Raw genomic sequence first — 27,612 nt, forward strand, 5'->3', positions numbered from 1 at the left:
AGTGTCTTGCAGAGTTAGTTTTCTCATTGGAAAAAAAGGCAATAATTTACGACGAGCATTTGTTTATTTATCAAAATTAGAATAACAACAATTCACAAAATCATAATGAGTTTTTGGCATCCCTTATTTTTCTCTGAGACAGATGGTTGACTTTGAAGATTTTTTTAGCTAATAAGAACAAGTCTAGATTATCTATAAAGCATTTTCTTCAAAACTCTCACATGATCCAACAGTGGTGTCTGTCTTGCTGCCAAACAGTGATGATGATATCAAACCAGCAGACCCTTCCAGTCATCCATATGTGTCATTTGAATTGATACCCCAACCACTTTATTTCGAATTCTTTTGTCTATGGGAAAGAGCTTTATCTTGGTATACTTTGTCTACTCTCACTAAAATACCTCCCTAAAACACTTAATAATTGTTTCAATTAGGCTCCAAATTTTGCTGTATTTGAAATGCCTAAATGTATCATCTTTGAGTCCTGAATAAATGAATTCTTTTATAACCCTGGAGGACAAAATTAAATCCTGGGTAAATAATCTGAAAATATTTCAGGTTAATTAATTCTTCATTTTACAAGTTTTAGACACTGTAGTGTTTCTCTAAGGAATTTACCAAATGTCTACTTTTATATAGACTTTATTTCTTAGTAAAGTCATGAGCCACTAAGTTTATCCTTTTATATCTTTATGGACTCTTTCCTCTTTGGTACTACTCTTTTCTTAAGTGTTCTAAAATGGCAATTATCATAGTTTTTAGCTCCAAGCATCTCCAATTCTCTCATATCATGAAAATCAAAACAGACAACTTGAACCTCTCCTCCTTTTAAGCACTGATAATTTTCTTATTTCTAAGTTACATTTCCTTAAGCATGTGTCCTCTGCCTTAATACATATTTTGATTTCTTGTAATCTGTCTTCTACAAAAGTATGATTTCTTCAAGATATAACTTGATTATTGGTTGCCCTCTCTTGACCACTAATCTAGGCTATGTAGAGATTATTGTTCGTATTTTTTCCTTTAGGCACCATGGTTTAAAAAAGTATTACTTGTAAGCAAATATAAAACATGCCAGTACTACACCATTCACCAGTGTCTGCTTCCCTCTGCCATTGTCCCATACACCCACCAATCCTCCCATACCATCCCACCTCTGTGGTAAATTTTCTACTTAAGACCAGTTCTCAGGTTCTGTTGCCTCTAGACTTTGTGAGCCCCCTACTATATTTCTCTATAGTCTGAATATGAGATCCTTCTGTATCTATCCCTTTCTTCTGGGTAACTTTACTCACCATAATATTCTATCTGGCAACAAGTTTCTTGATATATTTCTTTTGAAAGTCAAGCAGTATTCCACTGTATATACTTTCTTGTTGTACCATATTGTTTGTTTGGTTTTGGCTTAGTTGTTGGTTTGTTTTTTGGGGGTGCTCACACGTGGGGGTGCTCAGGATTTACTCCTGGCTCTTCCTTCAGGGGTCTCTCCTGGTGGGCTTGGGGACCATATGAAATGCCGTGGATCAAACTTGTGTGTCTGCTACATGCAAGGCAAATGCCCTACCTACTGTACCCTCCTTCTAGTTCAACACAGAGCATTTTTACATACCTTTTTTCCATTTGAATGTCTTCTTTGAGGAAGTTTCTGTTTATCTTTTCATCCCACTTTTTGATGGGATTCATTGATTTTTTTCCTTGTAAAGTTCTCTGAATTGACATCTAGCATATCAACTCTTTATTAGATGTATGGTGGGAAAATCTTTCCCAGTCTTTGGGGTGTCTTTTTATTCTGATCCCCATTTCTTTAGCAGGGCATAAACTTCTTTTAGTTTGATGTAGTATCATGTGTTTAACTTTCTATTTTCTTGACCAATGTCATTAAGTCATTGAAGATAGTTCTGTATCCAATGTCATGTAGTGTTCTAAGTATAATTTCCTCAGTATAATCTCCAGATTCAGTTCTAAAAATTTAAAACAGAAAATACTTTAGGAAATAGTAATTGTGGTACATGTGTTCTAGCTCTCTTACAGATTTTATTGATTTCAGAATAAAAATGAACTTGTCTTTATTATGTCACATGTGATTCTGTTGATCAACTCACAGCTTATTAAAGTTTTATTTTTAAAAGTTTCATTATTTTTATTCAGATATTGTGATTTACAGAGTTATTCATACCTGAGTTTTAGACATACCATGTTCTAGCGTCAGTCCCATCACCAGTTTTCATCTGCGTTTTCACTTCAATTGACTGTACTTTTCCACCTTAGGTTACATTCACATTTTATGCCCTTGAAAATATAAATGAAGGTCTTGCCAATATTCAATTTTTATGCCTCTTCCTATATATTTCACTCAAAATTTTTATTCTCTCAGTGATTGGTTTGTGAATACTGTGTTTGTCACACTCAAACCCCACATTTTCAGTCACCAGATGGTAATTGCCAACTTCGCCAAATTATATATACAAACTCCCCAACTTACATTTTTCCCATAAAGAATCTCCTCTCCTGGACCCTGTTATTTCTATTATTAACATTATAAATATGAACAAAATTAATTCCTTCTCAATTTTAAATACTTTCAGCCCTTCATTCTCACTTAGCACATGTTTTCTTTTCTTTGCATATTCTCTTCTCTCTCTCATCTTAATTCATTCTTGAGTTATTGCAGATATCAAGGCAACTCATCTCCAATGCAAATATTCTCATAAACTAGGCCACTGTTCACATTGATGTAGGATTAATATTCCTAAATGGTGACTCTGGCCCCTCTGAACTGGCATAGACTCCTCACTGTCTTTTGTTTGGTATTAAAGGCTTCTTAATTAGGTTCTTAACCCTCACTGCACTTCATGTCTCTCAAATTACCAAAATTGCATTTCTGATATAAATTCTTTATTCTTCCATGATCTCTTAAATATTGCTTTGGCTATTCAAACTGTCAGCTTTTAACCAGATCATTTTTAGGCTGTACTTAGGCATTATTGTTGCTTGTGGATTGGATTAGAGGAATTGAGATAAATAGGACTTTAGGATGATGCTGTTTATTTATCTGACTGGTGTAAGATCCTGTACAATCAGATCTTGTCCAGTCAGTATACACCTGTCCACTGTAATTTTTGGTGTCAGAAGGTAGCGTTTCCTCGGATGTCCTTGCTTTGTCTCCTTTTGCTGGATTTTGATTTCCCAATAAGGCTGGAGGATGAAGTTCTTTCATTAAAGACCCCTATGCTTGTGTAGGTGCTTGGCTGATGAGGCAATAAAGCAGAGATATTAAGTGGCAAGGTCAGGGGAATAGAAACATTCTGCAGTCCTGTGATTTGATGGCAGACTTTTGGTCTGTGACCTTGCATTGTGACCTTCACAAGTGCTGCTCAGGGCTTCCTCTTCCCCAGGAGAGAGGAACTCCAGGGGTTTTTAAGAAACACAGTTAAGAGTAAGAAAAGAAAAGAGTAGCTAAGTACTAAGAAAAGAGTAGCTTCAAAAAAGCTACTCTTCTCTCCCTCTGAAAGAAGCAAAAGGAACAGTTCTTTGACCTTTTTCCCTGAGATCTTATTGGGGCTCCTGGAGATAAAACATTGGAGGTGCCCCCAGAAGCTCACATCTCTCAAGTTTTTCCACCCTAACAATTACTAACTTAGAGAGCACATTGCCCTCGCCCATTACTGTCTCTGGGATGGCCCTCCAGCAGGGGTTCTGCTTGTTCACTTGTGATTGTACCTGTCTCACTGTCTCTCCAATTTGAGTTGAGGGACAAAGTTTATTCTCTGATATCATAGAAAAGTTTTGTTTTGTTTTTGTTTTTTACAGTTTTTTCTATTAAGATAAGGCTCATCCCTTCAAAGTTTCTTACCTGTTGGCTGAACTAGAAACCCCTACTATTTTTTTTTTTTGGCCTTTTGGGTCACATCTTGGCAATGCTCAGGGGTTACTTCAGGCTCTGCACTTAGGAATTATTCTTGACAGTACTTGGGGTACCATATACGATACCAGGGATTGAACCCAGGTTGACCATGTGCAAGGCAAACACCCTACTCCACTGTACTATTGCTCCAACCCCACTTTTTTAAAGATGATTTTTGCCACTCTTAACTGCTTTTTTTTAACCTCACTCCCTATACTCTTTAAAATCTTACTATAATGACATGTCTTTTATCAAACTTTTCTTCATCTGCACCAATGATTTGTTATTCACATTGTTATTCAGTACTCCTGCTCTCAATGGCCCCAATGAATGGAGTATCATTGTCATTATCCCTGTTTGATAGCCAGTGAGTGTGAGATGGTGGGGAGATAGTGATTTGCCAAACTCACAGAAATGGTAAGGATGTGAGTCTGGATTTGAACCCAGAAAGTCTTCTAAATAGCACATATTCTAGATTCTTTAGGGTTGTGTTTCCTGGTTTCTTCACCATAACTCGCTCATATTCCTAATCTCCAAATATACCAGATGGCACTTTCTAGATAGTACTCCATAATTATTCTATAGTAATCCATAAACATGGCACTGATTGCTAGTGCTAGAATCATCTTTGTATCTATTTTCTAAATTTCCATAGACCTAGCAATTTGCAACTGTGTTCTAAGTACTATTATGGTGTGCATCATTTAAACATTGCCACTATCCCATTAGGCTGTAGTGCTTACTATGATCTCCTCTACTTGCTTCTGAGTTCTAAAGTATTTTAAATTGGCTACTCAAGTTCAAGTTCCAACTAAGCGGGAATTTGAGTGGATGCTTACAATGATAACACTTGGAGGCTTAAATTCGTTTAAAGGCCCTACCCAGAATTTCTGCTCATTTCATACTTATTAAAAGAATCTGAAAATACCATGTTTTGATTCAGTGAAAAATAAATAATATTCTGTCCTCATTTGCTTTCTCCAGTCTTACAGGTCAAATGGATCTGAAATCTAACCATAAAACTCTTACTCCTCATTACTTATGTAAACAAAAGGGTTTCTATTTTATTAGTTCTTCCTTCAACATGACTAAGAAATAAATTTCTGTTTTAATCTCAGTTTGGCAGATCAAATGATAGAAATGCTATTGAGTAGGTGCCAGTTTCCCAGGATATCTTACCAGAAAAAATGACATGAAAAGAGATTCTTTAAAATCTGTCCCATATGAGAATTAAGGGGCTCAGAATTCCTGTCTCTGACTAATACAGAAACTACCAATCAGTCCCTTGGGCATTAGTCTTTGTTCTATTGAGAGAGAATTATGACTGAGTAAATTAACTTTCAGAATTAAATGAATCTACCTTGTGTTGGCATGTCATGACTAGAATCTATTTTTTATCACATCAATGGAAACTGAGTAGGGGATTTTGTAGCACCAGACTTGATTATAGGAAATGATTAAAACAAGACATTTGCTGAAATTGTTTTTGTTTGTGTTATTTGAATCAGTGTAATTTTCAACATAAATAGTGCTTAAAGAATAAATATTTAGAAAATGTAGAAAGTATTTTTAAATGCCAAATAGTTTCCTTGTTCAGCCCTTCAGTAAGAAACAGAAGCAACATAATGACAGAAATTTCTGTCAAATATCATGAAAAAATTTCATTAGACTTCAAGGCACTGTGCTGTGGTTGCCATTTTGATGACTTGGAGGAAACTTTTGTTCTCTCTCTGGATGTGTTTACATTTCACGGCCTTTGCAGACACAAATAGCCAGCAGCTTGAAAATCTGGGGGAAGCAGGGGAAATGAGAGTACAAAAAAGAGATTGAGGGCATTTCAAGGGATAGTCTTTATGCACCCTTCTATTTTAGAGTGAGGGACAGGCAGAAATTACAGAAAGATATAGAGCCATGCTAAGTCAGTCAGCTTCCAAAGAGAGAAGCTCTTTGCGATTTTGAAAGGGAAGCTTAGTGCGTCGCATTTTAAGAAACCATTAGGCAGCTTTATTTTATGACTAAGAAATAAAAAGACTAAGATTGCCTACAATTTAAAGCCAGAGTGAATTCAGATCACTTGAAGTGGGAAATTGTCTTTTATGATTTGACCCCAGCGCAAGTGAGTATGATTCTTCCTAGGGCACTGAAGCTATAAAAATACAGCTTTCGTTGAAATGTAGCAACTGTAGTTTTAAAAGAGAAATGTCAAATTAATTACCTTGTGGCATGGTAACTCAATAACTCACTTGCAGAAACTCAAGACTGTAACTAATAACATCTAAAAGACAAATTTCCCTCCTGACACCAAAGTGAAAAAGAGTTGTCATTGATGCCCAGGGATATGGTGAATGTGGCTAAGATGGTGCTCCCTGCAGTCAACTAGCCCTGGCACTTGGTCAAAGGACTATCTGATGCTGAATTTGTCTCGAAGTGACCCCTGTGAATTTGAAGCTGTGTGCAATTCTTTAGAGTGTTGAAGGCAGAAGTGGAATATTAATGAGAAACTTGTCCTCAGTGCCTGATTTTGAGTAGTGAAGAGGTGAAACATGACATCTGTAATCTAAGTGTAAGGTTTGCTCAGAGACCAAATGGTGATCAGCTGATGAGTTAGTGACATTCTCAGAGTCAAAAAATCACCCTGCCCACCCTACACCTACAGTGGAAGACAGGAACTACGGTCCATCTGACAACAGAAAGCCACCAGGGTGCATTCTATGCTTCTTCACATCCAACACCCTACAGATAATAGAAGGCCAGACCAAGTGCACCAGTCGCAAAGGTCTCTGTCCTCTTCTCCCACCCAAGACAAGTTAGTGCTGTCCTCCCATTGTTCATCGATTTGCTCGAGCTGGCACCAGTAACATCTCCATTGTGAGACTTGTTACATTTTTGGCATATTGAATATGCCATGGGGAGCTTGCTAGGCTCTGCCGTGCAGGCGAGATACTCTCAGTAGCTTGCCAGGCTCTCCAAGAGGGACAAGGAATCGTACCCAAGTTGGCCACATGCAAAGCAAATGCCCTACCCACTGTGCTATTGCTACAGCCAAATATATATGTACATATATATGTATGTATATATATATATATATATATATATATATATATAAAACAAGATTGGTTGTCTTCTACCTTATACCCCATCAAGTGTGGTGTGCTACTCTTGGTATAGCAGTGGCATAATTGTATGAAATGTCACAAAAATGGCTGTTCATTCCTGGAATTCTACAATTTTTCCATAGGGAGCTAGAACAGGAGTTAATTTTTTTAACTGGTGATTTTTGAAGTCTGCAGTAATCTCTGCATCATGCTGCTTTCTTCCAAGATTCATTTATGAATCTGGTTCATAGCCAATAATGCACTTAAATGGCAACCAGAGGCAATTTGTGGGGATTACTGCCAGGAAAGTGGAAGCTCAGGGAGAGAGGTGGAGAGGGGCCCATTCTTGACTCTGGAATCCTGGAGAGTTCAGTCACAAGTCCCGCATACATGGGTTTTTCAGCCGACTCAACCTCACTTATGGGAGGCTTGGGGTGAGCCCGTGAAGTTCAGATGTGAGCATGGCAGCTATTGGGTTCTGAAGGTTTCCAGCTGCAGAGATTCCTCTGGGGCAAGTGGAGAGACACACATGCCCCTCTCTGAGGAGCCCATCCATACCCTTTTTCATCCAGGAAAATTTACATTGCCACCATCATGACTATGGTTCCTTTTCCTTTAGATCTTCACCAACCCTGTTATTTTCAGTTTTATGTTGTTGCTATCTAGGCCATTTTCACAGATGTGAGGTAATATTTTATGATAGTTTTGATTTGTATTTCCATAATAAAAATTTATGCTGAGCACTGTTTTCCATGTGTCTATAAAGAAGTGTCAATTTAGGTCAATTGTCAGTTTTTAAAATGGGTTCCTTTACCAGAAACTGGAAGAAACCTGAGTGCCCAAGAACAGATGACTGGTTAAAGAAACTTTGGTACATCTACACAATGGATTACTATGTAGCTGTTAGAAAAGATGAAGTCATGAAATTTACATACAAGTGGTACAACATGGAAAGTATCATGCTAAGCGAAATGAGTCAGAAAGAGAGGGATAGACATAGAAAGATTGCATTCATCTAGGGGATATAAAGTAACAAAATATGAGATTAATACCCAAGAATAGCTGAGATCAGCACCAGGAGGATTACTCCATAGCTTAGAGGCCAACCGGGCATTCTAGGGGAAAGGGGAACTCAGATAGAGAAGGGAGCACCAAATAAAGGGTGTTTGGAGGATCCTCCCAGGAGGGGAGATGCATGTTGAAAGTAGACTATGGACTGAACATGTTTGCCACTCAATGCCTCTTTTGCAGACCACAACACCCAAAAGGAGAGAGAGAACACAAGGGAATTCCCTGCCACAGAGGCAGGGTGAGATGGGGGGTATGGGAGTGGGAGGGATATTATCTGTGGTGGTGGAAAATGGGCACTGATGTAGGGATGGGTTTTTGATCATTGTATAATCGAAACCCAAGCACAAAAAATTGTAAATCTATAACTGTACCTCATGGTGTTTCACTAATAAAAATTTTTTTTAAAAATGGGTTGCTTTATTTGTTTTGTTTTTATATTGTTGCATTGTATTCATACACTTTGGGGTCTAATCATTAACCACCTGTCAAATATGTGATGTACAATATCCTCTCCTAATTGATAGGCTGACCTTTTGTTTCTGTGGTAACTTTTTTCCCTAGGTAGAAGCTTTTTAATTCAGTCTAAACTTAATTTTTTTTGTTTTTACATTTATGTTCTTTGTCAATGGACCTGAGTTTCCAAATACATCTTTGATCTTGAGCTCCTCTACAGAAGTATCTCTTAACCTTTTGTTCTAAATGGCCTCCTAAGGAATTTGTTCTCTTTCTATGTTTCCTGTGTCCTACTAGTCTTGTTCCATAGCCTCTCCCTTGGGATATCCTGGAATACTCGGTCATGGAGCATATGACTCTGGTTGAGAAAGGCTGCTAATGCATATCATCCATGTTTGCATGCATGTTTTCTATAGTTTGGGGTCTAATGCTAAGTCTTTAATTCATTTTGAGTTCATTTTTGTGCATAACATTAGCTTCCGAGACTCTTTTTCCTTTACTTGTATGTGACTGCCAAGTTTTCCCAATGTAAATTTCGTTTCTTCATTGTAAGGATTTGACTCTGCCTAGATTAGACATCCATGTATGTGTAGACTTATTTTGGACATTCTAGTATCTTCCATTTGTCTATGTGTCTGTTTTTGCTCTTCCCAAACATCGGCTCTAGTTTTTGTCCTAGTACATACTATTTTAATTACTAGTTTGTTTTGTAATATGTTTTGAACTTAGTGAACTTGGTGATACCATTTTGCTTCCCTTCTCTCTAAGTTAAAAATCCCTTAAAATCCCACTTAGGCTCTCCCAGGGCTCTACCCTAGCCTCACCAGGGACATGTAGGGCACACCTGGGAATACTGCTCAACAAACTTCTCCTATTTCTTCACTTTACTCATGTCTGTCCCTCTGTCTGTGTTCAGTGTGGTCAGCAACCTACCACTAAGAATCTTATATCTTGATTACAGAATCTGCCCAGGTACAATGGAAGTCTTTTTGTTTTTATTTTGTGGCCACACGTGCTAGTGTCCAAAGGCTACTCTAATTCCGAGTATTGGTCAGGGGTAGCTCCTAGCAGTGCTCAGGGAACCATGTGGTGCTGGGAAGGAAAACTGCCCCACCTCTCCTGAACACATGTGCGTGCGCACGCACGCACACACATAACACACACACACACACACACACACAGAGCATTCATACTAACCCACTGAACTAACTCCCTACTTTAAACTGAAGAGTCAAACTCAAAGTATATAGAACCTGACAGAAAATTGTGGGAGATGTAAAATTCGGACTAATTCAACAAACGTCCTTGTTCCAGAAGTTTCATCCAGTATTCAAGTATGTTAGATTTTAAAAACGTAACTGGTTGTATTCTGATCTAATATATAATATTATTTAAATAGCCAAAAGAAAAATATGAAATAGTCCAAAATGAAATCAACAAAAAGAAATTTCTGCTTCCTTGAAAATCTGTCCCATGATATTTCAATCATGGGGATATGAAGTAACTATGTATTACACATCAAAACGGCAACAGTTAACACTTGTTTAAACATGTGACTCAAGCTATAATAAACAAATTATTTTAAAAGTCTGTCTCGTGAATGGTGGGATCATTTCATACTCATAAGTAATTAAAGAGAGCTATTTACTGGGTCCCAGAGATTGTACGGAGTGCTTGCCTTGCAGGTAACACAGTTTTATCTCCTGACACTGCATATGGTCCTCTGAGTGCCATCAGGAGTGATCCCTGAGTATAGAACTCAGAGATCTCTCTAAGCACCCCACGTATGCTTCCCATCAATTCACCTCACAAAAAAATTCAAAATGAAGTAATTATTTGCCATGATATTACAAATTATATATATATATATATATATATATATATATATACAAGCTTTGTCATCTCCTTGAACATATTCTGAACTTTGTGTGTGTTATTAGGTTGACCTTTCTCAAGGATTTTGCTGGATAGGAATAGGTACTTCTCCAAGAATCAACTGAAAGTTTATAAATTTTTGAAAGTGAGTCTTGTCTGAGCTTGCTAGATAAAGAATGAGTCTATTTCTGAAACCATAATTCAGTGCAATGCTTTATAACTTTGTGATACAGTGCAGAGTTCCTGGATAATTCATATATTTCTATCAATAATTTCAAGAGGCTAAGCAACTTTTCACCTTTATGATTCTCAAGAAAAAATATGGCATTTCAACAAGTCTATTTTCCTTATAGAGTCTGAGGTAAATGTGATAGAATTCCAGAAGTAAAATTGGTCTCTAAAGACCAAATTTGCAATGGTTTCTAAATTACTAGGAATAAGTTTGTATCCTTAAATTTCAAAATGGATAAAATTTTGCATTTACATGCATTAATACATCAGCCAGGAATTGACTTTGACTGTAGCATTTTGTAAGAGCAGATTTGAATATGGAAATTAGAAGTAGCTAGGTGGGATATGCTTTGAGAACTCAGAGTCCCATAAACAATAGTTAGAATTTTTAACTTTGATGTCAAGACTTACACAACATTACTTACAATATACTTAAATAAATACGCATTAGTGAAATGATGAATTATCATCCCCAATGAATTATTCTATATTTTTGAAAGTGAGTTTCTCGGTGTAATGTTAATATGCAAACAGGAGATTGTCCTACATTCCTTTAAATAATGTCATATTTTTCTAAACTGGTTTACAGTAGTTGCTGCAGTAAAAGTAGTACTGGAGACAATAAATGTGAAGTAAGAAATAAAGATGGTGACATTCAATTTGATTTCAAGGTCTGAGACTTTATGTAGTTTGCAGTGGTGTCCTTCAATAGTCACAGAAATTAATTGTGACTATTTTAAAAGGGAATAAATTTATCTCTTTCAATTTGTATACCATTTTTTCAAATGCCTGAAATATTGCTAGAATATTAATGTATTATATTGTTAGGAATGAAGTGTTTAATAGATTGTGCTAAAGCATTGCTTCTAGCCTGGGGTCAGAAGAATTACTTATAAAACAATCATTGAGACACTAAAATTGTAATGACCCTATTTACATTTGGAGTCTCTATGGTGGGAAAGCTTCCTCAGTGCACTCATATTAGCTGTGCAAACTTAAAAGCCTTTAAAAATGATTGTTATAAAATTATAGTTCTTTAAAATAAATATGTTAATTAGTGAATCTTAATGTATTTACAGAAAAGAATAAATTTACTAAAGTCCAAGGTTTTGAGTCACTCTTCCTTTGTGTCAATGGGCACGTTATTTTTTTCTCCATAGCTGTAAACACTTGACTTTCAATGTCTTTTTAGAGCTATAGCATGGAAAAAGATATATCACATGACCAAGTTAAACATAATCTATTTTTGAACTATAGATGTATTAGTTATTAATGTGGGTATTGTGCTATTTCAGAGCTGAATAAGAAAAAAACAAAATAGCTGACACAAACATGCTTAAAATTATTTTAGCCTCTTGGTACTATGTCAAGTTTATTCAAATTCAATATAAAAGAAATAGATGCAATACTTTCAATCAAGTCTTAACTATGCAAGAAAAGTTAACTGGGATATACCATTTCTTATCAGCTGTTTTATCATTGTATGATAAAGTCTAGTCTAAATACATTGAAAGACCTTAGGGTTATAAATGGAAATAAGGAAAACCTGGGTGTCTTTTTGAATCAATGATAGCATCTTTTTAAAGAACTTGTTTTCTTTTTTTATTATTAAAAAATTTTAGTGAGACATCATGAGGTACAGTTGCAGACTTACACATTTTTGTGCTTGGGTTTCAATTACACAACGATCAAATACCCATCCCTCCACCGGTGCCTATTTCCCACCACCACGGATACCAGTATCCCTCCCAACCCCCATCCCTCCCATCCCGCCCTGCCTCTGTGGTAGGGCATTACCCTCTGTTCTCTCTCTCCTTTTGGGTGTTGTGGTTTGCAAAAAAGGCATTGAGTGGCAATCATGTTTGGTCCATAGTCTACTTTCAGCATGCTTCTCCCATCCTGGGAGGATCCTCCCAACACCTTTATTTGGTGTTCTCCTCTTTATCTGAGCTCCCTTTTCCCCTAGTATGTGTGGTTGGCCTCCAAGTCATGGAGTAAAATTCCTGGTACTAATCTCAGCCATTCTTGGGTGTTAGTTTTCTATTTTGTTACTTTACGTTCCCCAGGTAAATGCGATCTTTCTATGTCTATCCCTTTCTTTCTGAGTCATTTCGCTTAACATGATACTTTCCATGTAGTACTACTTGTATGTAAATTTCGTGACTTCATCTTTTCTAACAGCTACATAGTACTCCATTGTGTAAATGTACCAAAGTTTCTTTAACCAGTCATCTGTTCTCGGGCACTCAGGTTTTTTCCAGATTCTGGCTATTGTAAAGAGTGCTGCAATAAACAGACAATTGCAGATGTCACTTCAACTATACTTTTTGCCTCTCTGGGATATATTCCCAGGAGTGGTATTGCTGGATCAAATGGGAGCTCGATTTCTAATTTTTTGAGAATCATCCATACTGTTTTCCAAAAGGGCTGAACCAGTCAGCATTCCCGCCAACAGTGGTGGAGTGTCCCTTTCTCACCACACCCTCGCCAGCACTGGTTGCTTTTGTTCTTGTGGATATGGGCCAGTCTCTGTGGTGTGAAGAGATATCTCATTGTGGTTTTGATCTGCATCTCCCTGATGATTAATGATGTGGAACATTTTCTCATGTGTCTTTTAGCCATTCGGATTTCTTCTTTGTCAAAGTTTCTATTCATTTCATCTCCCCATTTTTTTGTGGGGTTGAATGTTTTCTTTTTGTGGAGTTCAACCAGTACTTTGTATATCCTTGAAATTAACCTCTTATCAGATGTGTAGTTGGTGAATATCCTTTCCCATTCTGTAGACTGTCTTTGTATTTTGGTCACTGTTTCTTTTTAGGTGCAGAAGCGTCTTAGTTTAAGATAGTCCCATTTGACTATCTCTGTTTTCACTTGCTTGGCCAGTGGTGTGACATCTTTGAAGACACCATTAGCTTCTATGTCATGAAGGGTTTTGCCAACTTTTTCCTCAATGTACTGCTATAGATTCCGGTCTGATGTTGAGGTCTTTAATACACTTAAATCTTACTTTTGTACATGGAGTTAGGCAGAGATCTGAGCCCATTTTTTTGCATGTAGCCTTCCAGTTTTGCAGCATAATTTGTTAAAGAGGCTTTCCCTGCACAACTTCACTTTTCTTGCCCCCTTATCGAAGATTAGATGCTCGTACGCTTGGGGGGAGATGTCAGTATATTCAACCCTGTTCCATTGGTCTACAGCTCTACCTTTGTTCCAGTACCATGCTGTTTTAATTAATACTGCCTTGTAGTAGAGTTTGAAGTTAGGGAGGTTGATTCCTCCCATTTTCTTTTTCCCAAGAATTGCTTTAGCTATTCGTGGGGACTTACTGTTCCATATAAATTTCAGGAGTGCTTGCTCCACTTCTTTGAAGAATGTCATGGGTATCCTAATAGGAATTGCGTTGAATGTATACAGTACTTTGGGAAGTATTGCCATTTTGACAATGTTAATTCTTCCGATCCATGAACAGGGGATATTTTTCCATTTCCTCGTATCCTCTTTTATTTCCTGAAGTAGCGTTTTGTAGTTTTCTTTGTACAGGTCCTGTACTTCTTAGTTAAGGTGATTCCTAGGTACTTGATTTTCTGGGGCACAAGTGTAAATGGGATTGTTTTCGTCATGTCACTTTCTTCTCTTTCACTATTTGCATATAGGAAAGCCATGGACTTTTTGGTATTGATTTTATAGCCTGCCACTTTACTATACAAGCCTATTGTTTCTAGAAATTTCTTGGTAGAGGTTTTAGGATTCTCTATGTATAGTATCATATCATCTGTGAATAGTGAGAGCTTGATTTCTTCCTTTCCTACCTGGATGCCCCTAATATCTTTTTCTTGCCTAATCGATATTGCAAGTACTTCCAGTACTATATTGAACAGCAGTGGAGAGAGTGGACATCCTTGTCTCGTCCCTGATCTTAGAGGGAAGGCTCTCTGTTTTTTTGCCATTGAGGACGATGCTTGCTGTTGGCTTGTGGTAGATGGCTTTAACTATATTGAGGAAAGTCCCCTCTATGCCCATTTTGGCTAGGGTTTTCATCATAAAGGCTGCTGGATCTTGTCAAATGCTTTCTCTGCATCTATTGATATAATCATATGATTTTTATCTTTTCTTTTATGGTGGATTATGTTGATTGATTTTCGAGTGTTAAACCAGCCTTGCATCCCTGGGATGAATCCTACTTGGTCATGGTGTATGATATTTTTGATGAGTAATTGAATTCTATTTGCTAGTATTTTGTTGAGAATCTTTGCATCCATGTTCATCAGGGATATCGGCCTGTAGTTTTCTTTTCTCGTTGTGTCTTTGTTTCCTTTTGGTATTATAGAGATATGGGCTTCATAGAAACTGTTTGGGAGAATTTCAGTTTTTTTATTTTCCTGGAAAAGCTTGAGAAGGATTAGCAGCAGGTCCTCTTTCAATGTTTGGAAAAATTTGCTAGTAAATCCATTTGGACCTGGGCTTTTGTTTTTGGGAAGACTTTTGATTGCAGTTTCTATTTTGTTGATGTTAATAGATCTATTCAGATACTCCAGATCTTCTTGATTCAGCTTTGGGAGATTATAGGAGTCCAGGAATTTGTCCATTTCTTCTAGGTTCTCTTGTTTCGTGGCATACAGACTTTCAAAGTAGTCTCTGATGATCTTTTGGATTTCTTTGGTTTCTGTTGTGATACCCCCCTTCTCATTTCTGATTCGGTTTATTAGGGTTCTCTCTCTCTGTTTCTTTGTGAGTGTTGCGAGTGGTTTATCTATCTTGTTTATTTTCTCGAAGAACTAGCTCTTGGTTTCATTGATCTTTCGGATTGTTTCTTTGGTTTCCATGTCATTGATTTCTGCTCTAAGTTTTATAATCTCTTTCCTTCTGCCTGATTTAGGCTCTTTCTGTTGAATCTTCTCAAAAGTCTTGAGCTCTGAGGTCAAGTTTTTTATGTGCATCGTTTTTTACAGACCTAAGATATGCTTGCAGAGCTATAAATTTTCCCCTTAATACAGCTTTCGCTGCATCCCATAGGTTCTGGTAGCTCGTGTCTTCATTCTCATTTGTTTTCAAGTATCTTTTGATTTCGTCCTTGACTTCATTCCTGATCCACTTGTTGTTCAGCATCTAGTTGTTTAATTTCCAGGTGTTTGATTTGGTTCTCCATGTCTGTGTGTGATTCACTTCTATCCTCAGTGCATCATGGTCTGAAAAGATGGCTGATTCTGTCTTCCTGATTCTGTTGAGGTATGTTTTGTGTCCTAGCACATGGTCTATTTTGGAAAATGTTCCGTGTGCACTGGAGAAGAATGTGTATTCTTTCTTTTTGGGGTGTAACGCCCTGTATAGGTCTATAAGCCCTCTCTCTTCTATTTCTTCTTTCAATCCAATGATTCCTTGCTGGGTTTTGTTCTTGTTGATCTGTCCAGAGGTGATAGGGCGATGTTGAAGTCTCTAAGTACTATTGTGTTGCTTTCATTGTCCTTAAAATCTGTTAGCAGTTGTTTTAAATATTTAGCTGTTCCCTCATTCGGTGCTTATACATTTAAGAGTGTGATTTCTTTCTGTTGTACGTATCCCTCGATGAAGAGAAAATAGCCTTCACTGTCCCTTCTTGTCTTTTTCAAGGTGAAATTAATGTTGTCGGATACTAGCATTGCCACCCCAGCTTTTTTGCAGGAGCTGTTTGCTTGCAGGATTGTTTTCCATCCTTTGACTTTGAGTCTATGTTTGCTCTGAGTGTTGAGATGAGTTTCTTGTAGGCAGCAGAATGTTGGGTTCTGTCTCTGTATTCATTTTGCTACTCTGTGTCTCTTCAATGGTGAATTTAGACCATTGACATTGAGAGAGAGTTTGGTTATGGGGTTTTGTGTCATGTTTCTGTGCGTGTGTGTTGTGGTTGTAAGGTTTGTCTTGTCTTATAGTAGCCCCTTTGGGCCTTGTTTTAGATTTGCTTTTGAGTCTATGAAGTTCCTGAGCTGCTGTTTATCTAGAATATAGTGTAGCGTCCCTTCCATTTTGAGTGAGCGTTTAGCCGGATAGAGTATTCTTGGTGAAGCATTCATTTCAGTGAGTTTTTTCACTGTAGCTCAACCCTGCCTTCGGGCTTGTAGGGTTTCCTCTGATAGGTCTGCTGTGAATCTCAGGGGTGCTCCTTTGTATGTGATTTCCTTTTTTGCCCTTGCTGCTTGCAGTATTGTGTCTCTATTGGCAGCATCGATCATTCTAACTATAACATGTCTTGGAGTGTTTCTGTTAGGGTCTCTTTTAGCTGGCACCCTTCGGGCTTCTTCACTCTGAATGGCTTTATTGTGGAGCTCTGGGAATTTCTCAGCGATGATTTGTTTAACCATGGTTTTTTCATTGGGATTGTTTCCCTGAGCTTTTGGTATTCCAATGATTCTAATGTTGTTTCTTTTGGAATCGTCTCCTAGGACTCTGATTCTCTGTAGGGCTATTTTGAGGTCCTTTGCCACTGTTTGATGTTGCGTGTTGGCTTGGTGCAGCTGATCTTCCAGCTCACTGATTCTCTCCTCAGCTGTGGTCATTCTATTTTTGAGGGCACAGAGTGAGTTTTTGATTTTATCTATGGAATCTGTGATCCGTGCCATTTCTGTGTGAAGCTTTCCAATTTCCGCTCTCATTTCTTGCTGTATTTTGTCGATTGTGCGATCAATTGTTTCTTTCATGTCCTCTTTCAATTTAGCAGATATCTGTCTGACTGTTTCATTGGGTTGATTGAACATGTTAATGACTTCATATCTGAATTCCTTGTCAGAGAGGTCCCTAAGGTGCCTAGCACCTATTGATGCTTCTGGACTTATTTCCTCGTCGTCTCCCTGTGGCGGGGATTTGCATTGTTTCTTCATGTTGTTATGTAGTGTTGGGGTCAGATTTCTTGATTTGAGTAAACTACCTGTGGCCGCATGAGAATTGGCCCACTGAAAATTAGGCCACGCCCACTTTTAAAAAGTCACGCCCACCTCTAAAGTGGCCACACCCCCACGGATACCTGGTGTGTGTCCGGGTGGGGAGAAGAGACCAGCTCGGTTGGGGGGGCGGAAAGGGAGAGGCAGTGAGGCTCAGATCAAGAACTTGTTTTCTTAATGAAGATATTCATTAAATTATGTTACAGAGTCTAGTAGTTTGGATAGATGAGCTCTAAGTGTCTTTATTTTGCATCATCCATAAATCTCTATTTTCCATATAAGAAAAAGATCAAGTAACATAATTGAAAATAAGTGGGAAAGAGAAGTCTACCAGGAGTGTTTTCTGAGTGCAGGCCCAGGAGCAAACTCTGAGCACTACGGGGTATGGCCAAAAAAACAAATAATAATAACAATTATAAAAGTAACAAAAATATTGTGCTGTTTTCTTCAATCTAGCATTTGCAAACCATATATTTTTAAAAAAATGAGAACTGAAAAGAATTCACTGGTACAGAAAGAGAAACTTTTTATCTGTTTCCAGGATTATTCTTGTATTAAGGACAATCTTACTGCAGTAATTCATGTGATGCACTTTGGTATCTATGTTGATTAATTTATTTTTTAAAAAAATCTTTACACTTTGTGAAGAGATTAAAGTGAAATATTTTCAGAATGGAACTTCTTTTTAAACACCAAATGCAAGGGAATTATAGCTTCTGACCTGGCATGAAAAGAGCATTGAAGTCTTCTTTTCCTTTGTTATAATAAGAAAAAAGTTAAACAACTGAAAATCAACTGTCACTGTCCTCCCGTTGTTCATCAACTTGCTGGATGCTTGAGCAGGCCCAGTAACATTGTGAGACTTGTTACTGTGTTTGGCATATCGAATACATCATGAGCAGCTTGCCAAGCTTTGCCATGCTGGTGAGATACTCTTGCCGGGCTCTCTGAGAAGGGTGGAGGAATCAAACTTGGGTTGGCTGTGTTGGCTGCATGCAAGGCAAATGCCCTACTGCTGTGCTATCGCTCCAAACACTTTTAAAATCTATTACATAATTGAGGGAGCCAGAGTGATAGCATAGTGGGTAAGGCATTTGTCTTGCATGCGACAGACCTGGGTTCAATTCCTCCGCCCCTCTCAGAGAGCCAGGCAAGCTACCAAGAGTATTCTGCCTGCATGTCAAAGTCTGGCAAGCTACCCGTGAGGTATTCAATATGCCAAAAACAGTAACAGGTTTCACAATGGAGACGTTATTGGTGCCCTCTCAAGCACATTGATGAACAACGGGAGGACAGTGCTACAGTGCTACATAAAATTGAGGTACTGGGATAGAGCAGTGGTACAATGGGTAGAGCACTGCCTTGCACATAGCTGACCTGAGTTCAATCCCCTGTACTGGCTATGGTCCCCTGATCCCTCCAGAAGTGATCCCCAAACATAGAGCCAGGAATAAGCCAGGGACAATACCTGGTATAGCCCAAAAACCAAAAAAAGAAATAGAAAATAATTGAGATCACAATCCCTTTTTTTTTTAGAGAGATAAATAGAAACAAAGAATCTTCAACTAGGTTAATCAGAAGCTTACAAATAGAACCCAAATGGGTAGTAAATACCTGGGTGATAAATTCTAATGGATTGCTATGAGCTTGGTGTGGATAGGTGAAATAAATCCCCAGAGAGACTATGTTAGGAGAACTTCTTACTTATAGGAATTTTAACTTCATAAGCCTTACTATTCTCAATGAATTCAACAGAGAAATATCATCTCTTTTTAGTAAGGGGAGGGAAAAGTAATTTATTAGATTTCTTAAACTATTTTGTTTTTCTTAATGAAACCTTTCCTCAAAAGAAACTATCTTACCAGAACCTGATGTGGGGATAAATACTAAATCACAAAAATAGAATTTACTGTATTCTTATATTATCAATAAAGTAAAATGGTGACAGTTTTGAAGGACAACTGGTTTTAATTATATCATTTGAGCGTTCACTTTTGTAAATGTATATATTTAAGAATATAGTGATCAGAGAGATAGTACAAGGGTTAAGGCACTTGCCTTGTATGTAGCTGACCCAAGTTCGATTCCCAGCACTACATATGGTCCCCTAAGCACTGCCAGGAGTAATCTGTGAGCACAGAGCCAGAAAAACCTAAACATGGCTGGGTGTGTCCCCAAACAAAAAATTTAGAAATCTAAATTAAAGAAGACAATTATAGAAATAGAGAAAATTCAATTTATTTAGACACGTGCTATTGAAATTCACACACACAAAAAATTGAATTAGTTCATATCTATTAAAAATTTTCATTAAAAAACTATAAAATAAAAGGTGTCAAGTCTAAATAGTTTCCCTGACTAATTTTCCCAAATATTCAAAGAATAATAATATTGATTCTATAAAATATATTCCATAAAATAAATGAAGGGAATATTTTCTTACTCATTCAGTGAGACCAGTAATGTCCTAATGCTAAACATAAGAGATAAGAAATAAAAACTACTGAATAATATCTTTATCAACATGCATGCAAAAATACATAATAGATATTAGCAAATCTAATTCTACCAAGAAAATAAGTGATTTTTTCACTACAACCAAGTGTTATTTATTCTCAATGTTTATCTTATTTAATACTGAAAAATATGCAATCTACAGTTTGTTGCAGAATAATTCAAAAAAGTATATTATTATATCAAAATATGAAGAAAATAAATATTTAACAAATCCCAACATCTGTTTATGACAAAATTCCCCAATAACATATGAATTGAGATAAACTTCTACAAGTTGGTGAAGAATACTTATATTTCTTATTTCTACAGCCCATCTTCTTAAATTGGAATAATACAGAGGTGGTTTGTATGGTTCTTGAAGAAGAATGACACAATGATTTATAATGTATTTCATATATTTATTGTGACTAACACATATATCCTAAATATGTGAAGTTATGCAAGTGTTCATTAACTTAATTGTGAAAATCCTCTCTCACTGTGTATGATAAAAACCATTGTGTCTACACATTAAATATATTACAATTTTGTCAGTTATACCCAGATGAATTTGGTGAATTATATAATCATATTAACACTTTTTATTTATAGGAATTAGATGTAATCTATATGTTTCACAAAATGAAGATTATTGTTTAATTTATATCTGGTTATATTTTGGGGAAAAACATTTTGCCAATGGCTTTTGTACATTATACTTCATGCTAAAATATATTATTCTTCACTAAAAAGTTGTATTCATTGTATTTGTCTATTTAAAGGTAGTGGCCAACATTTCCTTTATGTCAACTCATCTGGCTCCAAAGAAGGATATACTGCAAGAATCATTACTTCCCAATCCTTCCCAGCAAGTCTTGGATTGTGCATAGTTCGATTCTGGTTCTACATCGTCGATCCCAGGAATATGGGAATATTAAAGGTATAAAAGACACAAAGAATTGTGTTTTACTGAAAATTGTTTATGGTAGTTTTGTTTTGTGTTTGCGGTAGCCATACACCAACAATTCTGACTCCATTAATTTCTCATTTCATTCTGGGGTCATGAAACTAACAAGATGTGCCGTTATTCATCTTGATATCATTCCAGTTATCTCATTCGTGACTGTCACCTGAATTACATTATAATTTATGCTATAAAAGATGATCTAATATAAGAGAATATGGCAGGAACTACATGTATCTTCTAGTAAGAATTTAGGTAAGTCCATGAAGAAATATGAGGACCAGGAAGTGATGAATTTTTCATCACAAAGTAAAGGTAAAGCAAAATTAAGATTTTAAGATATATCAACACACAGCTGTAGGGCGTTCGCCTTACAAGCGGCCAACATGGCCGACCCGAGTTCGATTCCTCCGCCCCTCTCGGAGAGCCCAGCAAGCTACCGAGAGTATTCGATATGCCAGACACAGTAACAACAAAGTCTCCAATGAAGACGTTACTGGGCCCGCTCGAGCAAATCGACGATCAACGGGAGAGCCTTTATCTTTTATCTATCAACTCACACTAAAACAGTGTATAGGCTCCAGTTTTAATTATTTTAAGAAAAAAATTTTTGCACACATTTATTGAAAGAGATAAGTTGGTACATTTATAGTCAGATTATATAAAAGATCAGTGAGCTTTTCAATCATAACAAATTAATTTTTTCATTATTGGTGTCTAGTTAAAAATTAGTTGAATATTAGACTACAATTCTTAGTTTTGCTTTAAAAAGCTTATCTTTAGGACTAGAGCAATATCACAGCTGGTAGGGCTTTTGCCTTGTACATGCCCACCCTGGGTTTGATCCCTGTCACCCAAAATGGTCCTTCAAGCCCACCAGGAGTGATCCTTGAGCAAGTGCCAGGAGGAAGACCAGAGCAGTGCTGTGTGTGGTTCCTCCCACAAAAAAAGAAATAAAGGAAGGAAGGAAGGGAGGAAGGAAGGAAAGAAGGAAGGAAGGAAGGAAGGAAGGAAGGAAGGAAGGAAGGAAGGAAGGAAGGAAGGGAGGAAGGAAGGAAGAAAAAAAGAAAGGAGAAGGAGAAGAAGGGAAGGAAGGAAGGAAGGAAGGAAGGAAGGAAGGAAGGAAGGAAGGAAGGGAGGAAGGGAGGGAAGAAAGAAAGAAAGGAGGAAGGAAAAAGACTGATTTAAACTTGTCTTTATCTCAAAAATTGCCCTTATGAAAGAACAGCAGTTATTAAATGATTTATGTCTTTGAAACTGTATATTATAAGCTCTTATGTATTATTGGGTTTTATTCTCACATTCTTTGGCTGAGGGAAAGAATAATTCTTAATTTTAGAATAGACAGACTTAAAATCACATAAAATCTTTTTTCTTAATTAAACAATTTGCGAAAAATCTAGACAAGTTTAGGGAAAAGGGAAAACAAAATTTTATTAGTGTAGCTCTTGCTACACAAGAGAGCACTTCTCTAAGAGAAGAGTGATAAGCTTGCAAGGAAAGTTTATAATATATACTCATCTGACATTGGGCTGGAGCAATAGCACAGCAGGTAGGGTGTTTGCCTTGCAAGCGGCCAACATGGCCGACCCAAGTTCAATTCTTCCGCCCCTCTTGGAGAGTCTGGCAAGCTACTGAGAGTATCTCGCCCGCATGGCAAAGCCTGGCAAGCTACCCGTGATGTATTTGATGTGCCAAACACAGTAACAAGTCTCACAATGTTACTGGGCCTACTCAAGAAAATTGATGAACAATGGGAGGACGGGACAGTGACAGGACATCTGACATTAATGTATGTTTTCATAGAAGTCAATGAAAAAAAGGTAAATATACTCATTTCAACTCTTTAGAGACATGTGATGAAGACCATGTGAGAATTTTGGAATTTTTTCCTACAATATGTGTCCATTCAGTAGATTAGCCTTTTGTCTTATACAAATTTTATCCAGGGCAATTTATAACCACTGATCTTAAAGAAACTCTGTCATGCTGACATTTACTGATTTAAACATAGTTTCAATAGAGGACACAAAGTCAATGGTTGTTAGATAACAGGAGAATGAACAAACACTAATAGAAATACCAATAGACATTTTGAATGAATCCAAACAGAATTCAATCTCTTTCTAACAAAATGCTGCTTCCTCAATTCAAAATGAATATTCACATCTTTTTTAGCAATTCTCAAAGTGGTCAGTGGTAAAATGGTAAATTGGTAAAGTAGTAAAGTGGTAAATTCTAACCAAGATAGCTAAGCCAACTACCCAGTAAAACACTACTGTGTTTATGCTTCTGTCAGCAGCCTTTGAAATGGAAATGTTGATTTTCCATCTTGATTTCTGAAACCTTTCTTTTGGTGATTTCTGTTTGTCCTAACTCAATGGCAGTGATTAAGAGTAGCAATGCTCTGAAGGTTTCCAAGTTTTCAGAGGCATCAGCTGGATGGAATGCTAAGAGAGGAACTGTAATCTGACAGGCATCTGGATTTTTGGCATAGGATTTTTTTTCCCACTCCAGTTGGTCTGCCAGAGTTGGCTGTCCCTTTCTTTAATTTTGGCCATTGTCAGGTTCCATCTTCTGCAGCATGGGGGCATGGTACAAAGACTTCTCTTTTTTCTGTATCACATCTTGTAGGGATGTACATGAGATTTGAGACTACAGGAGGTATCTTTTATAACGGCACACAATTTTTTCTTTGAAAGAAGCTAACTCACAAGGCACACAGAAACAGAGAAATAGGATGATTTCTGCTCTGTTATAACCTTGGGTCTACTTTGCTTTAATGAGATAGTAAAACCCTCCTTTTATTATTTCCTACTTAAATTGTATAATATACACACCGTGGAACACTTATGCAACCATACGCAAAGATGGAAGCTTGCAGTATGCTACTACGTGAATGGAACTGGAGGGCATCATGTTAGGAGAAATAGGTCAGTGGGAAAAAGACAGAGACGGGATGATCACACTCATCAGTGGTATATAGAGAGAGAAACCTAGGGGAAAGACGGTATCAAATGATAGTGAAGACTTTACCTTAGATTGCAGGTATATCAAGAGAGGGGAGTGTTTAGAGGCAGAGAAAAAATGAAGAAATGGACTGATGTCATATAAAAAGGGTGGAGGAGAGTCTTGGTTGATTGTGAGGCATTGGTAACTGTCTATATCAAAATCAGAAATTCTAACACTATTGGGAACATGTGACCTAATCTATGATATACTTTTTGAAAGTCCAAACATTTGCAGAAACCTAAAAGGGAATGGATCTCTTGCTAGGCTAAGACTCACTTTTTTTCTCTAATTTTCTGAAGAATCTTGAGTACTTCTCAGACTGATCTCTTTCCTGGTTGTGTTTTTATATGTGAGAGAATCAGTGAAGAGGAAACCTATCCATCCTATTCTTAATGAGGTTATATGGCAACATATTTAGCTCCTTATGAGTATTGTGAGCTTTTCTTATAATCGTCAATTATGGAATTGTAGTGCTACATTTTGCAATTTTTAGAGCATTGTTCTACAACTGATCTGTTGCATTTGATGTGATTGTAGTCACGTGTGAAAATTTTTGATGGACAAAATTCTTCTGACAATGAGTATGACAGTCTTATTTTTTTGTTTGTTTTCTGGAAAAATAACTGAATGTCAAAAGGCAAAACAAACAAAATTTTAACTGATTTATTGTGATTTTGTAGGTTGGCTTATTTTTTTTTGTTTTGGGGTTACACCAGTGATGTGTAGGGGTTATTCCTGGCTCTGCACTCAAGAATTAAAACTACTGGTTGTACTCGGGTACCATATGGGATGCAAGGGATTTAATCTAGGTTGGCCCTGTGAAGGCAAATGCCCTACCTGTTTTATCTATCACTCAGTCCCAAATAATTTATAGTGTTTATCAGAATAAACCACATATAAAGTTATAAGCAAATTCATATAGGCAAATGTTTTATTTATGTTTATATTTCAGTATTGTTTATAACAATGTATTATCTGAATAAAAAATATTAGGGATTAGTAGGGCTGGAGTGATAGCACAGCGGGTAGGGTGTTTGCCTTGTGTGTGGCCCAGCCTAGCCAAGCCAGGTTCGATTCCTCCGCCACTCTCGGACAGCCGGCAAGCTACTGAGAGAGTATCTTGCCTGCACAGCAAAGCCTGGCAAGCTCCCCATGACGTATTCGATATGCTAAACACAGTAACAACAAAGTCTCCAATGGAGACGTTACTGGGCCCGCTCGAGAAAATAGATGAACAATGGGAGGACAGTGACAGGGATTAGTGAAATATAGTACATATTCTCATTAAAAATGTGTGTGGAACAATACATTCTATGAATGAATTGTTAGTGATAAAGAGAAGTGTTTATGATTCATTTGTTGTTATGGCAGAACCAGATAGAAATTTCATCCAGAATGCCATTTGAAAAATATGCCTCCTTTATTTGTGCTCTCACACGTAGTTTTTCTATTTCCATTCATGGAATCTGAGTGATCATGACCCAATTATGAGGTTGCTACCCTCCAAAATAAAAATACTATAGATTAGAGCTTTAATACATGGATTTGAGGCCAACACCCAGACTCAGTCATAATCAAAGGGTATTCAATGATGGAGTTTAAATACAGGTGCATTTGAAATGTACATGGTCTTTCTGGCTACAGATAGAAAAAGAATGGGTAGGTGGGTAGGAGGAAGACAGATACGGAAGTTAGCAAGTTTAAAAAGCATTTCCAGGAATCGAAATATAAAAAAGTATTTCTATACATCCAGAGCGGGTGATGTATGGCTTGATTGACAGTGGAACCTGAGAATAAAATAGGAGTTTCTACAGTCAACATGAGTTAAATCTTAACTGTCACTGTCACTATCCTCCCGTTGTTTATCAATTTGCTCGAGCAGGCCCAGTACCGTCACCATTGTGAGACTTGTTGTTGCTGTGTTTTGGCATAGCAAATATGTCACAGGTAGCTTGCCAGGTTTTGTAATGTGGGCAAGATGCTCTCGATAGCTTTCCAGGCTGTCCAAGAGGGTGGAGGAGTTGAATCCGGGTCGGCCGCATACAAGGCAAAAACCCTACCACTGTGCTATCGCTCCAGCCCAATCTTAACTGTATGTTCATATTTTTCTAAAGTAAGTAAAGTAAAGTAAAGGCCCTCCCGTTGATCATCGATTTGCTTGAGCGGGCCCAGTAACGTCTCCATTGGAGACTTTGTTGTTACTGTGTTTGGCATATCAAATACCTCACGGGGAGCTTGCCAGGCTCTGCCGTGTGGGCGAGATACTCTCAGTAGCTTGCCGGGCTCTCCGAGAGGGGCGGAGGAATCGAACTCGGGTCAGCCATGTTGCTGCGTGCAAGGCAAATGCCCTACTGCTCTGCTGTCGCTCCAGCCCTAAATATAATTTAATTATATCCACTTTATCTTTAACTTTTTAGTTTTTTTTGTTTTGGGGGACATACCCATTGGTACGTCCAATTGGTACGTTGAAATTCTTATTTCAACAAATTTACTCTTGTCTTATTCTTGTCACTCCTGGCAGTGTTCAGGGGAATAGAGATAGTTTCTGGTAGTAAACCTTGGTCCACTGCATGCAAGGCAAGTGCCTTAGTCCTTCCACACACTCCCTCTCTAGCCTCTAATTATATGTGCTTTCAAAGTAGCATTTTATAAAGAAATCAAGAATACTTATATAATTGATGAGATAAAAATTTGCGTATCAATGATGATCTTCCTACTACTTTTTGGACAAAACGTGTCATGAAATGATTTTAATGATTTGGGTTTATCACAGCCTATAAAGTAAAATGCTGTGTAAAGAAGATACATGTTTTATAGGAAATGAATAATGAATAATATTTGGAATAATAAAATGTCATACTCACATTTGTATCTTTTGATTCAGAGGCTAAGAAATTTTCAGATCAATGTACATAAATAATACATATTTCAATGTCTAGCTCAGTTTCTTCCTGTTTTTCAACTACCACTCTTTGTATAAAATTAAAAGCACTCTTTACAATAATGCTGGTCACTTTTTGATCACATCACCAAAAGATCTGAGTAAAAATAATTTAATAAATTCCCATGAGTAACAATGATGGGTCTCATTCTCCTAACCGTGAAAGAGCCTTGAATATGGCACTTTTTAAAAATCTCAGTGCTAGGACGAAGGAAACGTTACTGGGGCCTGCTCGAGGCAATCGACGAACAACAGAATGATCGTGATCATGATCATGAGTTCATTTAGTCCCCATCATTCAGCCTTTTAGTCTTGTTCTGATATTAAATGCTAATTTAGGTTAATTACTAATTTTTACGGGACTAGATAAAGTTGGGCACAGATAAGAGAATTTCTCTGAAAAAATGACTAATATTTATTACAGCACTCATATTTTAAAGACAAAGAAATAAGTAAAAAAGTAGCATTGGAATTGATACTTTCATAACAGCATTTTGAAATTTGTAGAAATTTCTAATAGGACAAAGAATCTTCTTCTTTCTGAAACTTTCACCAGTGATAACAGATGATTAAGCACATTTCAGCGAGCCTCAGAAACCTACTGTTCATATTTTAGGCATTTATCTAGCACATTAACATGGTACATGAGAGTTTAGTTTTAG

General features: G+C 37.2%; 1 protein-coding gene across 1 annotated transcript in view; it reads left to right on the plus strand.

Moving 5' to 3' along the window:
• Nucleotides 1-27,612, plus strand: part of MALRD1 (MAM and LDL receptor class A domain containing 1) — a 625,529-nt gene that overhangs the window by 430,610 nt on the left and 167,307 nt on the right. The window contains exon 33 of the mRNA XM_056114588.1: nucleotides 20,816-20,973. Coding sequence (XP_055970563.1) covers nucleotides 20,816-20,973 — 158 coding nt within the window. The remainder of the gene's footprint in view (nucleotides 1-20,815; nucleotides 20,974-27,612) is intronic.

This window comes from Sorex fumeus, unplaced genomic scaffold (assembly GCF_029834395.1).
Source record: "Sorex fumeus unplaced genomic scaffold, SorFum_2.1 ptg000026l, whole genome shotgun sequence".
Lineage (NCBI taxonomy): Eukaryota > Metazoa > Chordata > Mammalia > Eulipotyphla > Soricidae > Sorex > Sorex fumeus.